This window comes from Theobroma cacao, chromosome 7, assembly GCF_000208745.1.
Source record: "Theobroma cacao cultivar B97-61/B2 chromosome 7, Criollo_cocoa_genome_V2, whole genome shotgun sequence".
NCBI classification, from domain to species: domain Eukaryota; kingdom Viridiplantae; phylum Streptophyta; class Magnoliopsida; order Malvales; family Malvaceae; genus Theobroma; species Theobroma cacao.
Genome location: NC_030856.1, coordinates 9416501 through 9430619, shown reverse-complemented (window position 1 = coordinate 9430619; position 14119 = coordinate 9416501). Strand labels below are relative to the sequence as shown.

General features: G+C 34.7%; 1 protein-coding gene across 1 annotated transcript; it reads left to right on the top strand.

Annotated features, from left to right (window-relative positions):
• On the top strand, positions 3371-12504 carry LOC18594509 (glutamine--tRNA ligase, cytoplasmic). Its single transcript, XM_007022081.2, has 23 exons — positions 3371-3751; positions 3835-3885; positions 3978-4049; positions 4171-4270; positions 4444-4539; positions 4911-4972; positions 5059-5166; positions 5256-5348; positions 5972-6124; positions 6220-6275; positions 6603-6693; positions 6776-6862; positions 6997-7194; positions 7285-7383; positions 10012-10143; positions 10246-10382; positions 10518-10617; positions 10695-10790; positions 11010-11110; positions 11205-11310; positions 11451-11540; positions 11632-11761; positions 12056-12504. Exons 1-23 carry the CDS (start codon positions 3620-3622, stop codon positions 12148-12150), a joined length of 2385 nt encoding a protein of 794 aa, XP_007022143.2. The 5' UTR covers positions 3371-3619; the 3' UTR covers positions 12151-12504.

The window sequence follows — 14119 nt, the reverse complement described above, 5'->3', positions numbered from 1 at the left end:
AGCCTTTTATTAATGATGTTTATCGAGCCCTCCCATCATGCTGGTGGAGCCTTAATTCGGATCCCAAACCTAGAGAAAATGGGCCCAGGATTGCGACTTCTTGCGTCTCGACCGATCATCTCATCATTGGTACCGAGTTAAATGATTCTTTATCTATATTAAATAATTTATTATCTCATCCTATTTTCATCAACTATATATTTTACGTAAAATTATCTCCTTTGATTTGCTTGTCATTTACCGATTTTATTCCATTACATTTTACGTGTATATATATTTAGTTTTAGCAATTAAATGTATTTATTTGTTTTGTTATATATTTTATTTATTTATTTTTGATCTACTTTTGTAACCAAATATCTATCTCTTCCTAATTTATTATTATTATTATATTTAAATATATATATATATATATTCCTATATTCTTATCTACCCCCATTTTTTATATTATGAAACATCCTATTTTTATTTTTACCTATTTCATTTTTTTGTTTTTGTATTTAACTAATCATCTTTAAAATGAAATTCTTGTCATGTTAACCTTTGCATCTTTGCACTTTTGCTCACACTAATTTCCCAAATTACAGAATGCTATTTGAAGATTTTAAAACATTATACTAAAATGATTTAATTTTGTTATATATCATCAATTACCACAATAAACCCAATCCATTCAAAGCACAATAAATTATAAAAGAAATATGATTTTTTTATCCTCACTTGGAATTAGATGGCAGCCCGGGTGGAAGAATCACGACCCACTGAACCCTTTTGCCATGCGCACCATGGGTAGCTGAAGAAATGACTTTATCCTTTCTTGAACGGTGTCGTTTGGAGCCTCTTTCTGCATTGAGGTATAGTTTTCGTCCTTTTCTCTCTGTTCTTCTTGTTCCTGACTTTTATGTTGCCCTCTTTCTAAAAAATAATCTCCATTTTTGTTCTCTCATCAACTCTCTCACTTTTCTTCACTCCCCACCGGCGATGGGACCCAAGGCTTTTGCCATCCACCTTTCACCGGATTTGGTGCCGCTGCACTAGGCTCATTCTTCTTTCCCCCGTGCCCGCATCTTCTTCTCTCAATTTACCTCCGCTCAGCCCTTTTTTCCCTTGCGCCGGCAGCCACTCCTTGGCGCCAATTTGCAACTGGACTTCACGCCGGTGGCGCAGGCCAAGGAACCTGATCCTCTCTCTCTCTTACTTACTCCCCTTTGCCGACAGTCACCAGATCAGACCCCCAAAAAAGAAGCTTTCACTCTCATTAGCTACCGCCGGTCTCTCCCTCTCTATGGTCAAATTCCTTCTGGCGTCGACTCCCTCTCTCTACCTGTCTACACTAATCGAGCCTTGCTCTCCCACAAAAACCCAAATCATCCCCTCTTTTCTAGCTGGCAACACCAACCCCAAACTTTCTCTCTCCCTTACTAGATTTGAACCACCCAAAACTAAAACCACTCCACCGGTTACCCAAAATCCCTCCTAAAAATCTAGATCTCCCCATAAAAATCAAAACCCACCCTTTAAAAAATCAATTCTTATTTCTCCTATTTTTTTCATTTTTTTGATTGATTTTTGACTATTGATTGTGGTTGATTGTTTGTTGCTAAACTAGAGTATTTGATGACATTTGCGGCTAGGTTCTTTTTTTGGTTGTTGTTTGTTGCTAGGATTTTTAAGGGTTTTTGCTTGTCGATTGCTCCCCTCTTTTCGATTGCTACTGTGCCCCCTTTATACTGGGCTGAATGGGGCACGCTCCACTACTCTGCCAGACTCGAAAAATTCACGTTTGGCAGGGTGAGGGTGGTGGCTGGCAAGGTGCATCTGCACTCTGCCAGTCTTACCTTTTTTTTTTAATTTTTATCATTTTTAATTCGATTTTTATCATTTTTGTTTTTTATTTATGATTTTTTTATTTAATAAAATTTTATTATGATTTTATAGTGTCTACAGGCGTATAACATCTAGTGCTGAATTGACCTTAGCATCTAACATCTGCTGTTGAAATTTTAGTATGTAACATCTTCTGATTTGACTTTGGCGTGTAATATCTAATGATGAAGTTTTGGCCTTGGCATATAATATATGGTGCTGAAGCTTTGACTTTGGCATGTAACATTTGCTGTTGAAGTTTTGGTGTGTAACATCTTTTGCTGAAGCATGAAACATCTTCTTAGGCTTATAGTTTTGGTTTTCTTTTCTGTTATTAAATATGACGTATAACTTATTACTTTGTATTTCACTATAACATAAACTCTTGGAATTAAAATGTGTAACAATTTTTTTTCAATTGTAATAATATATTTTTTAAACATAGCATGTAATAACAACATTTTTTATATATAGAGTGTAACTTGGTTCTCTATCTTTGTGTTTCACTGGGATATAAAACTCTTGAAGTTAAATACTTTCACTATAGAGAAAAAAGTTTAAAATCAAAAAGAAATTTGACATGAAAATGAATATGTATTGAAAAATTATTCAACATTGTTGAAATGAAATGGATTTGGAGAAAAAGATATTATCCAAAATCCTCTATTTTAGATAATTAGGTTTTTTGTTACTTTATTTGTTTTTATAGTAAAAGAAAATTTAAATATACTAGTATTATGAAGAAACAAGAAAGAAATTGAATCCATCAAAGTAAAATTGAAATCGGTTTTGCTAATGTTAATACACATGTCATGCCTCCTTACAAACAAAGTATAACTTGCCCATGACATGGAAAATGGCAACAAAAGCAATGAAATCAATGCCAATGACAAGCATGACATTTGGGGATATCTTGAGCCTTGGTCCATCATTTTGTGTAAATTTGAAGCATAGTCCCAACAACCCCTCCAGAGGCCGCACCTCTTGTCGTTCTTCTCTTCCTCATGCTTGCAGTTGCAGCTGCATTTCCTTTTGGTGGAGCTGTTTTTGTTACTATTTCTGAGTCAACTCAAATTTCAAATCGTATAATTTGAATATAATGAGATTTTATTAAAGGAAATTTTATCCAAAAATCTTTTTTCTTGACTAAAATCAGTTAAAATTAAAAATAATTATTTTTAAAAATAACTTATTTTTATGGGTTAAAAAAAAATCATCCCCTAATCTAATAATATATCATAACGGACAAACAAATAAAATAAACAAGAAAGGCCAACCACAAGCCCCATACGTGCGTTGGGCTGAGCAGGACAAGTTACTTGGGTTGTGTAGAGACCCAACAGCCCCATCAAAAACCACGGGCCTGAAGTGTGCAGGCAGCACCAGGCCTGGGCTGTGATCCAAATTGATCGGTGTCCAGTAAGCAAGATTTCGTTGACGAAGAGAAGATATTTTCCCTTATTTAAATTAAAATATCAAAGAATTTCACTTTCCGAGCGCTGACTTAAAATTTCCGACGGATTCCATTTTCACAGAATCTCACCCTTTACCTCACGCGAAAAACGCACCCTGGATTCCATTTTCCTATTTATTTCTTGTTAGGGTTTACAATTTTACTCATTCCCTTTCTGACACAGCCAGCCGGCCTCTTACACTCTTCCTTCCCACACTCTAATCTAATCCAAACCCCAAGAAAAATCTCTTTCATCTTCCTTTCCAAACCACAAAAACAAAAAAAAAAATCTCGAAGAAAATGGTAGTCAAAGACGAAAACTCTGATAAAACCTTAGAGCTCTTCGTGAAGATTGGTTTGGACGAACGAACTGCTCGTAACACCATCGCTAACAACAAGGTCACTGCTAATCTCACAGCCGTCATTCACGAGGTACGCTTCGACATTTCACTCTTTTTGGATTTTTACTGGTTAGATCATAGCAATTCTTTCATTTCAATTTCTTTTTTTTTTAGGCTGCTTTGACTGAAGGATGTGACCGAACGATTGGAAATCTTTTATACACGGTCGGATTTTTCTTTTCATTGATTTCTCTTTGTTTGTTTGAAATCTTCACAAAAATGAATTCGAGATGAGTTTTGCCATATATGTATCGTAGGTTGCCACGAAGTACCCTGCGAATGCGCTTGTACATCGTCCAGATTTACTTGAATATGTTGTATCTTCTAAGGTTTGCAACCTATTCTGTGTTTGGCAATAGTGATTAGCTTAATTAGAGGAAGATATTATTTGTGGTGCTGCGGTTTTGTTATTATTAGTATTTTGAAATTTATGCGATTGCATTTCTTCAGATAAAGACTCCAGCTCAGTTAGAAGCAGCATTTTTATTTCTTTCAAACATTGCATCAGAGGATTTTAAGCGGAGTGAATTTGAAGAAGCATGTGGCGTTGGTACGTAATAAGATTGTTTATGCTTTCGATGAATGATAATTTTAGATACTCTGGTTTGTTTCTAATTTAATTGTTAGTGTTTCTTTCAGCAGAACTGTGAGTTTGTTTGAGCTTGAGCTTTCTTTATTGTCATATGTTGTTGATCTCGATTACTTTATTCTACTCATGAGCAGGAGTTGAAGTTTCTGTGGAGGAAATTGCACACACTGTCAATGAAATTTTTGAGGAGAATAAAGCTGTAATTATTGAGCGCCGTTATCGAACAAATGGTTTGTTATCTCTCTCTCTCTTGCTTTCTCGCTCTTATACACATGCTTACATAGAGAGTTTCAAAAAACACTTACTGATGTACACACCTAGAGAAACATGCAGTCATAGAACCAGCTTGAATGTGTGTGTATAAGGACGTGCAGATGTTACACATGCATACTCCCTGACATTGTGGACATAGAAGCTTATAGCGTAACCGGCCTGATACACATTCATTGTTTCCCTTTCAGCTTTATAATTCATGCTAGTCCGTCTATTGTGATATATGTCGTTATCTGGGTGAAATGCTCACCTCTTTTTCTCTTGTGCACATGTATTTTAGTATATTCTTTTTATAATTTTCCTTTTTATCATTTACATTCGTCTCTAGTTGGTGAGTTGTTGGGAAGCGTTAGGAAGAGGCATCCATGGGCTGATCCAAAGATTGCTAAGGTGATTTTCCAAACTTCCTATACAGTCTGAATTGGCTATTTGTTGATAGAAAACATTTTCTCTGAGTCTGCTCTCGTCTGTAACAGCAACTTGTTGAAGTAAAAATGTTTGAATTACTTGGTGAGAGGACTGCAGCAGATGATGAGAAGCCTTCGAAAAAGAAGGAGAAGAAAGAGAAACCTGCTAAAGTTGAGGTGAGAATCAGTACATGTTTTTTCATATTTACATGTGCATGTCTGTGATAATAATTTTTCTCTCTTCTGTGCTTATTGCACTTGTGTAGAAAAAAGCTGTTGTTGATGATATTCCTGCACAGCCATCTGAAGAAGAACTTAATCCATTTTCAATATTTCCTGCCCCAGAAGACAATGTAAAGGTATATAAATAAACTAGTCTTTCAAGGGTTTCTTTTCTTCTCTTGCCTTACATTCATTCAAGATTCAGGAACAACACTATTTGTCTCATTTTTATTGTTGCTATTACCTCTATTTGTTATCAGTAGTTCAGGGTGTATATAATTGCACTCATCATGTTTATTTGTCTGGTGATGATGTAGGATAGCAAGGAAGGTAGGGTTAAGGCAATGTTCTGACATGAATGTTTAGGACAACAGGGAAAATTGAATGGAGAAAAGGGAAGAAATTCCTAAGCTTGACATCTAGGGTTTCTCATGAGTTACATGTATGGTGGATTGGAGAAATCCCCAGGCCTTAACCCAGGGTTCTGTAGGAGTTACATCTGAAGTTGATTGCATCCCTCAATCACAAGAACACTGCCAAAATTTTTTGATAATAATTCTCTATCCTCCAGTGGAAAGAGTACGTTAGTTGGTATAGACTCCTAGCATCCCTGATTCTAAAGAACTAGAACTGGAAAATTGAATAAAAGAAGGGAAAAGAAGATGAGAACTGAAGCAAGGGTTTACATGATTGATAGTGCTCTTTTCATTGAATATTCACTTGACTGTTCAATAAATGGTGACTCTCTTGTGGATACTAGGTGCACACAGAAGTATTTTTCAGCAATGGATCTGTGCTAAGATGTTTCAATGCAAGGGAAATGCTTGACAAGCACTTGAAGTTGACTGGGGGAAGAGTTTTTACTCGCTTCCCTCCTGAACCAAATGGATATCTACACATTGGACATGCAAAAGTAAGTTTTATTGATAATTCATTCAGAAAAGTGACAAGCACTGTATTGATAATACTATTTGTTTTGCAATGGTTGTATTTAATGCTATAACTCAGGCAATGTTTGTTGACTTTGGCCTTGCAAAAGAGAGGGGTGGATGCTGCTACCTGAGGTGAGATTTGCTCTTTTCTGCTAACACCTAAAGTTTTTCAATAAATTGTTACTTTGTTTTATGTATCTCAATAGTTGATGGACCTCCTTTGTATTTCTGGAATGTGCTTTGTCAACTTAAATGGGTTAGTGATGGGATCAGGCTCCCTTCCATTACTTTCCAACACACCTTTAATTACCATTCATGGTTATGGCTTCCATAATTTTTGGGTGGGTCTTACACGTGATTCAAGAGTACTCCACAAAAGAGTAATGGAGGGGATCCCAATCTTAGTGATGTTTTCAGTTGCATGTGTTTCTTTCTAATTTTATCTTTGGGAATTTTTAGATATGATGACACAAACCCTGAAGCTGAAAAGAAAGAATATATTAATCACATTGAAGAAATTGTCAAGTGGATGGGCTGGGAACCATTCAAGGTATGACATTTCTCAACATTATAATGTAAGTTTTTTATTAAAGATTTTTGGTTGATGTCTATTTGCATTGGGTTTTTTGCAGATAACTTACACCAGTGATTATTTCCAAGATTTGTATGAGTTAGCAGTGGAGCTGATACGAAGGGGTCATGCATATGTTGATCATCAGGTTCTAATGCATGATAATATCCATAACCTGGAGCAAAAAATGCACAGGCCTCTATCTTCTTTTAGTTTGGAACTTAATTTTTGCATCCATGGCAATGCTCTATGCCTAACCAGCACTGGTTCTTTTGGTGCTAGACCCCTGAAGAAATAAAGGAGTATAGGGAAAAGAAGATGAATAGCCCTTGGAGAGAAAGACCAATTGCAGAGTCATTAAAACTTTTTGATGACATGAAGAGAGGTCTAATTGAAGAGGGCAAAGCGACACTCAGGATGAAGCAAGATATGCAGAGTGATAATTTCAATATGTATGACCTCATTGCTTATCGTATCAAGGTAGGTCATATCCTATATATTTTTTATTACTTAGTTTCCTTGTGCCATTGTTGTTGACATACTCTTATCTTGCTCTCTCTCTCTCTTCAGTTTACTCCTCACCCTCATGCAGGGGATAAGTGGTGCATTTATCCAAGCTATGATTATGCGCACTGCATCGTGGACTCTCTTGAGAATATCACACATTCAGTATGTTATCTTTCTTTTTTTAGCTATTATTAATTTTTGCAACTTTCAAGGTCAGTTTTGGATAAGTTTCCTTTTAGTTTTAACCAGTCCATCTTTAACTTTTAAAAGGCATGTAAATGCTAGATGTGTCTGATAGAGGATCCATTTGGATAATTCTGCCTAGTCCTGGGTGGGGGTAGAACATTAGGGATTTTAGGGTTTATGGCTACAGTCAGAATTAGGGTTAAGGTGTGAAAATCAATCAGTGTTGGATTCAATTAGCATTTTATCACAAACTGGAATTAAGGGGATAGAATGCTAGAATTAGGTTGAAGTAGCTGGTACATCCCTGTACTATTTTAGTCCTTCTATCTCAATTGTGAGTAATTTATTGATCTCTTTTATTTTAGAATTATGAACAATGAAGAACAATTGATAATACTGTCAAAGAGGAGTTTTAATCATGTGACATGGCGATGACAAGGGACTACCAAGTGACATGTAATTTTTCACTGAAAAATTAATGATGTGGATTTTATAAATATTTTTCTTCTGACGTGGTATATTTTTTGCCAACTGTGAACTTGCCACTACAGACCCTGTTTTACCCCTTAGTTGACCAATGAATGAATTGATAATGAAAAATATGACATGTGGCTTTCTTCGGCCATGCTTTTAATTTTCTTTTTATTGTTTCTTAAATGAAGAAAAATATACTTCCTTTCAGTTTCTTAGGAGCCAAACAACTCCATAATAGCTTCAAGGTTTGCAGTGATTCATCAATCTAAAGCAATGGGAACGAGAAAATGGAAGATTTCTACAAATTAAAACAAAATATTTTTAACTTGTTTTTTGGTAAGCCCCAATAGCTTCTAGAAATTAGGCATAAAAAATTAGCCAAAGTTTCTGTAACCGAAAACACTCATAACCTGCGAACTTCAATCTATTCCAAATTCAACAGAGCTTGGTTGGTGATAAGAAAAGCATTTCTGCTTTTGGGTTAACTGTGATTTATATTTCATTGCTGCTAAAGAACCAAGACAAATAGGTAAAAATGTTGGGGCAATGTGAAGGAGCAGAATTGAATGTTTTCCATTTTGTTATTGATTTCTAATGCTTGAAGAATAAAGTTTTCCAATTTTACTGACTGACAATATATCTGGACTTCAGGGTGTGTTATAAGGTGAAGGGTTCTGGGATTTCTATAATCAAAATAACTTGCACACTATGTGTTGTTTCTGAAGCTGTACCGTGTTCTTCCGGTAGGAAGATTTAGTAGCAGTTTATAGTACTGCCTTATAGCGAACTAGAAGCAGAGTTGTTGGATCAAAGCTCACTATTAGTCTCTCAGGCATTTTACTAAATAATTAAGAAAGTTTTTTCTCATGTTGCCTCTGACCAATAACATTTTCTTGCAATGTGAATGTTACCTGTCCTTTGGGCTTATGCTTGGAAGTCCATGGCTTATGTTATTATAGTTGACCATTTTGTTATTGATTTCTTTAAAATGTTCGAAGAACAAAGTTTTTCAATTTTACTGACTGACAATATACCTGAACTTCAGGGTGTTTTTTAGGGTGAAGGGTTCTGGGATTTTTATAATCAAAATAACTTGCACATGTTGTTTCTGAAGCTCTACCTTATTCTTCTAGTAGGAAGATTAGGTGGCAGTTTATAGTACTGCTTTTTGGTGAACTAGAAGCAGAGTTGTTAGATCAAAGCTTACTATTAGTATCTCAAGCTTTTCACTAAATAATGATGAAAATTTTATCTCATGTTGCCTCTGACTAATAACATTTTCATGCAATTTGAATGTTTCCTGTCCTTTGGACTTATGCTTGGAAGTTTATGGTTTATGTTATTATAATGCAGACCATTTTGTTACTTATTTCTTAAAAACACTTGAAGAAGAAAGTTTTTCAATTTTATTGACTAACAACATACCTAAATTTCAGGGTGTTTCTAAAGGTGAAGGGTTCTGGGACTTTTATAATCAAAATAACTTGTACATTACTTATTGTTTCTGAACCTCTACTTTATGCTTCCAGTAGGAATTAAGTAGCGGTTTTTAGTCCTGCTTTTAGTGAATGAGAAGCAGAGTTGTTAGATAAAGCTTACTTTTAGTCTCTCAGACTTTTTACTAAATAATCATTAAAATGTTTTCTCATGTTGCCTCTGACTAATAACATTTTCATGCAATGAGAATGTTTCCTGTCCTTTGGACTTATGCTTGGTTGGTAGGAATGTATACTACCCGTCCTCTCAAAATTCTGGAACTTGTTCTGTTTAGTCCACTGTTCTGGGCTTCATAAATAATCATGAGAAATCTAAGCATGTTGGTCGTCCCAATAGCTGAGCAGCTTATGCTTATGATTTTTTTCAACTCGTACGATTGTTTTTTGCTTCCTGGACCGAATGTTGCGCATGTAAGATTTTCAGGTTTTTCTTTTATTCAACAAACTGAATAAACTTAAAATTCTGAAAGTATGCAGTCTTCTAGGGCATGCATGACATATAGTTTATTGAGTTCTTTACACTTTGTGCTCATTTAATTATTGTAACTTTAAAGTTCCTTTTCATTCTTGAACATCTTTTTTTTTTTTTTCCATTTCATTCTTGTAACGTTTCTTTTTTTTTTTTGTTTTTTAGCTATGTACACTTGAATTTGAGACAAGGCGTGCTTCATACTACTGGCTGCTACATGCCTTGGACCTTTATCAGCCGTATGTTTGGGAATACTCACGGCTGAATGTTACAAACACTGTGATGTCTAAGCGGAAGGTATAACAAAATCAATGTTTTTGTATGGAAAATTTTAGTGTGTTTTGTTGAGTTGTTTAAGTTATAAATCTAATATTTATCTACTATGATGTGATGTTGTAGTTAAATTTCATTGTGACAAATAAATATGTTGATGGTTGGGATGATCCCCGTCTCATGACATTAGCTGGTTTACGGCGTAGGGGTGTGACTTCAACTGCAATAAATGCTTTCGTTCGAGGAATTGGAATCACTAGAAGGTTGAAAATACACATTCTAATGCACACTTTATGTGTAGTTATTGTGGGGTGCACTATATGTACATGCATTTTAGACAAACTTGGCTTTTCATATTGCTGACTCTTTCATTAATGTTTTAACATTTTGTGCTACAGTGACTGTAGTATGATTCGCTTGGATCGCCTTGAGTATCACATTAGAGAAGAATTAAACAAGACAGCACCTCGTGTATTGGTTGTGCTGCATCCACTTAAGGTCATCATCTAGTCTGAAATCTTCCTTTAAAAAAACCATCTTTTCTACTGACTGCCTCATCTTCTTTGTGTTCTCAGGTAGTCATAACCAACCTCGAATCTGGCTCTGTTATGGATCTTGATGCAAAGAAATGGCCTGATGCTCAAGCAGATGATACATCCGCCTTTTACAAGGTGAGGATAAATAAGAGTGACATGCTTTTAGATTGTTTTAAATTTGAATAATCTGCATGGTTTTTTATCAGAATCACGTTTGGACTGGTTTTGAGCATTGTCTGCTCATGAAACTTTTACTCCTGTAACAGAAAGCAAATATTAATGTGCGAAACGTATTTTGCTTCCAATTGTTTGATATTGGTCTGTGACAGTAACCACTTCTTCTGCTGACTTTAGGTACCTTTTTCAAATGTCGTATATATTGAGCGCTCAGATTTCCGGATGAAAGATTCTAAAGATTACTATGGGTTGGCTCTTGGCAAGTCAGTCCTGCTAAGGTATGTTTATGTACATACACACACACACACACATATGTTGTCAATTTCCTATTGCAGATCTGGGTTGAATAGCTGCACGTTCCCATTTGTGCAGGTATGCATTCCCCATAAAGTGCACAGATGTAATATTGGCAGATGATAACGAGACTGTGCTTGAAATTCGAGCTGAATATGATCCTTCCAAAAAAAGCAAGCCAAAGGTTTTTATTTGTTTATCCATTTGAAGTCATACTGGAATTCACTGATTACTTCTAACTTTGTGAATGATATGCTTTGAGAGTTGTACAATTTATCTTTTCCGGACTGTATTTATTCTTTCCTTTTGAAAATTTTCACTCAGGGGGTTCTTCACTGGGTTGCTGAACCATCCCCAGGGGCTGATCCATTGAAGGTGGAAGTCCGATTGTTTGACAAACTCTTTAATTCTGAGGTTGGCACTTATTTACTTTGGTATTTTGAATTCTTTGCTTGCCTTCCGCCACTATGTTTATGAACTCCGTTGACTTCAATTATTTCTTCAGAATCCTGCTGAACTTGATAATTGGCTAGCTGATCTGAACCCGGATTCCAAAGTGGTGGTACCTGCTGCATATGCAGTACCATCACTTTGGGATGCTGCTGTAGGGGATACGTTTCAGTTTGAAAGGCTCGGTAGGTTTCATAAACCTTGTGTGGTTCTATGCTCTCTGAATTCTTGGATGACTTAAAACCATAATATTGATATAATATTGGTGTATGCAGCCAAATAAGATACAAGTACTGTGTTCTTATATTATATTTTGCCTTTAGCATTTTATCAGGGGTGGAAGTAATAAATATTTTGTTGAGTGATAGAGAGTAATAAATCTTGGTGTCTTTTACTGGAGGTTAAAAAGTTGTGTACTGTGTGTTTGTTTATGGTGTATTATAGTGTGTTAATTGGTCATACTTGTTATGCAATTTCAGGCTATTTTACTGTGGACAAGGATTCAACTGCAGAAAAACTTGTCTTTAACCGTACAGTTACACTTAAGGATACTTATGGTAAGGGTGGGAAATAGGATCTCACTCTCTGAATCTCAGATTAAGAATCCAGTTATGAAGACGTTATCTTGTACAAAAGATATTTAGTTGGCTTTTTGACAGAAAGAAAGGTATACAGTTTACTGGCATGAATGAGTTCATCACAGTTGTATTTAAATCTCTTTTTGTTCAATTTTTACTGGGAGACCTGTTGAAACTTTGCTGACAGTTATGTAGCCTTTAAGTTTAAGATGCTTCATTTGCAGTAAATTAAAGTTTTCTGGGTTTAATGTTAAGCCTCAGATATTTAATTAATTATGTTGCATTTTCATGTATGATCTCAGCATTGCTAAACTTTTTTTTTGAGATGTGGACATTATTGTTACTTTTTATCCTCATCGCTCGCTTGTCTAATCTTATGCTTCTTCACCATCGAAGGTATGTAATTGATTTTTTTAATTAGGGAGATTTGGGGTGTTTAAACTTGAGCATATTGTGAGAAAGAGAGAGAGAGAGAGAGAGAGGAGGAGAGACACTCTTCATTAATTTTTATTATATTTAATTTAATTTTTATATTTTATATTTCAATTAAATAAATTTTAAAATAATTAATGAATGAATAATTATTAATAAAAANCATATTGTGAGAAGAGAGAGAGAGAGAGAGAGAGAGGGAGAGACACTCTTCATTAATTTTTATTATATTTAATTTAATTTTTATATTTTATATTTCAATTAAATAAATTTTAAAATAATTAATGAATGAATAATTATTAATAAAAATATTATTTGTCAATGTATATTATGTGATGTTAATATAATATGTTTATGTGTCATTAAATAGTGGTGTGATGTGTTAATGCGACGAAATGATAGTTTTATGATGTGTTTATACATTAATGATAATTGCCATTAAAAAAAACACATTAATGATAATTAATTAATGGTTAATAGTTATATTTAATTTGATTTAAGATAAAAAAATACAAAATTTATTTAAATTACATATATTCCTTGAGAATAGTGATAGAAGCATAAGTTTATAATAGATGCCTTTGGAAACTAAATATCTCACGTCCTACTCATTACTCCATGGCTGGGATACAGGTTAAACTTAACATACATTGCATCTGGTTTACCTGTAGTATCATCTGCGTGTTTTGTCATAAGGAATTAAGAGCTTAGGCTTAATGATGATAAAAAAAAAAAAAAAATCACTTTCTCTCTGCACAGATTAAACAAAGCCTCTTTTGTTTCTTTCCATCCAAGGATAAATTGGACTTGAAACTTTTCTTTAGAGATGGATGGTAAGTTAAGCGTATACCTTGATTGCAATTGTAGACATGCAATTTTGGCCAATGTATTATTTCTTTAAGTGTTGTCTTATAGGATGAGAACAAGCACACAGAACAACTACGTCACACAAGACAGTGAAAGCAATTCAGAATAAGTGATAAGATTATAATTTATTTTCATCTTAAGAATATTTTAGAGAGCTTAACTTGGTGGCAAGATATTGAGATAGTTAAAATGTCTTCTTAACCTTTTCTTAAATTATGCGTGCTTTACCTTTCCTTTCTTTCTCAAGAAAACACGACATATTGTTAAGTGTTACTATTTCACTATTCAGAACCCAATAAGCTATTCTTTCCATAGTGAACGTGCTTTTCTCATAAGGAACACGTTTCCCACACAAAACGTGTTTTGTTAAAAGTGCTTTTCTACTAACTACTCCTAAGAAAACACTCTTAGTATAAATATGACATATCAATTTAGGAGGGAGAAGAAAATTGATCAAATTACCCTTGAAAGTCGAAACTCTTTCTAAGCTCTCTCAAAACACTATTTCTACTCAACTTCTTCCATTTGTTGTGCTCCGTTGCCTCTTTCACCTAGTCCTTCATTTATTATTCTTTATCACTTGCCATAAAGCACTTAAGCTTCAAGGACTGTTCCAATCTTCCTTTTTACCACCTCTAATGCATCTTGCTTTATTTATTGCAACAC

What these genes read in the sequence shown, in the direction of transcription:
- LOC18594509 (XM_007022081.2), top strand. Translation starts at nt 3,620, where the DNA reads ATGGTAGTCAAAGACGAAAACTCTGATAAAACCTTAGAGCTCTTCGTG. An exon ending in TCACAGCCGTCATTCACGAG is followed by an intron (nt 3,752 to 3,834) that starts GTACGCTTCGAC and finishes TTTTTTTTTTAG; the next exon opens with GCTGCTTTGACTGAAGGATG. An exon ending in TTGGAAATCTTTTATACACG is followed by an intron (nt 3,886 to 3,977) that starts GTCGGATTTTTC and finishes TATGTATCGTAG; the next exon opens with GTTGCCACGAAGTACCCTGC.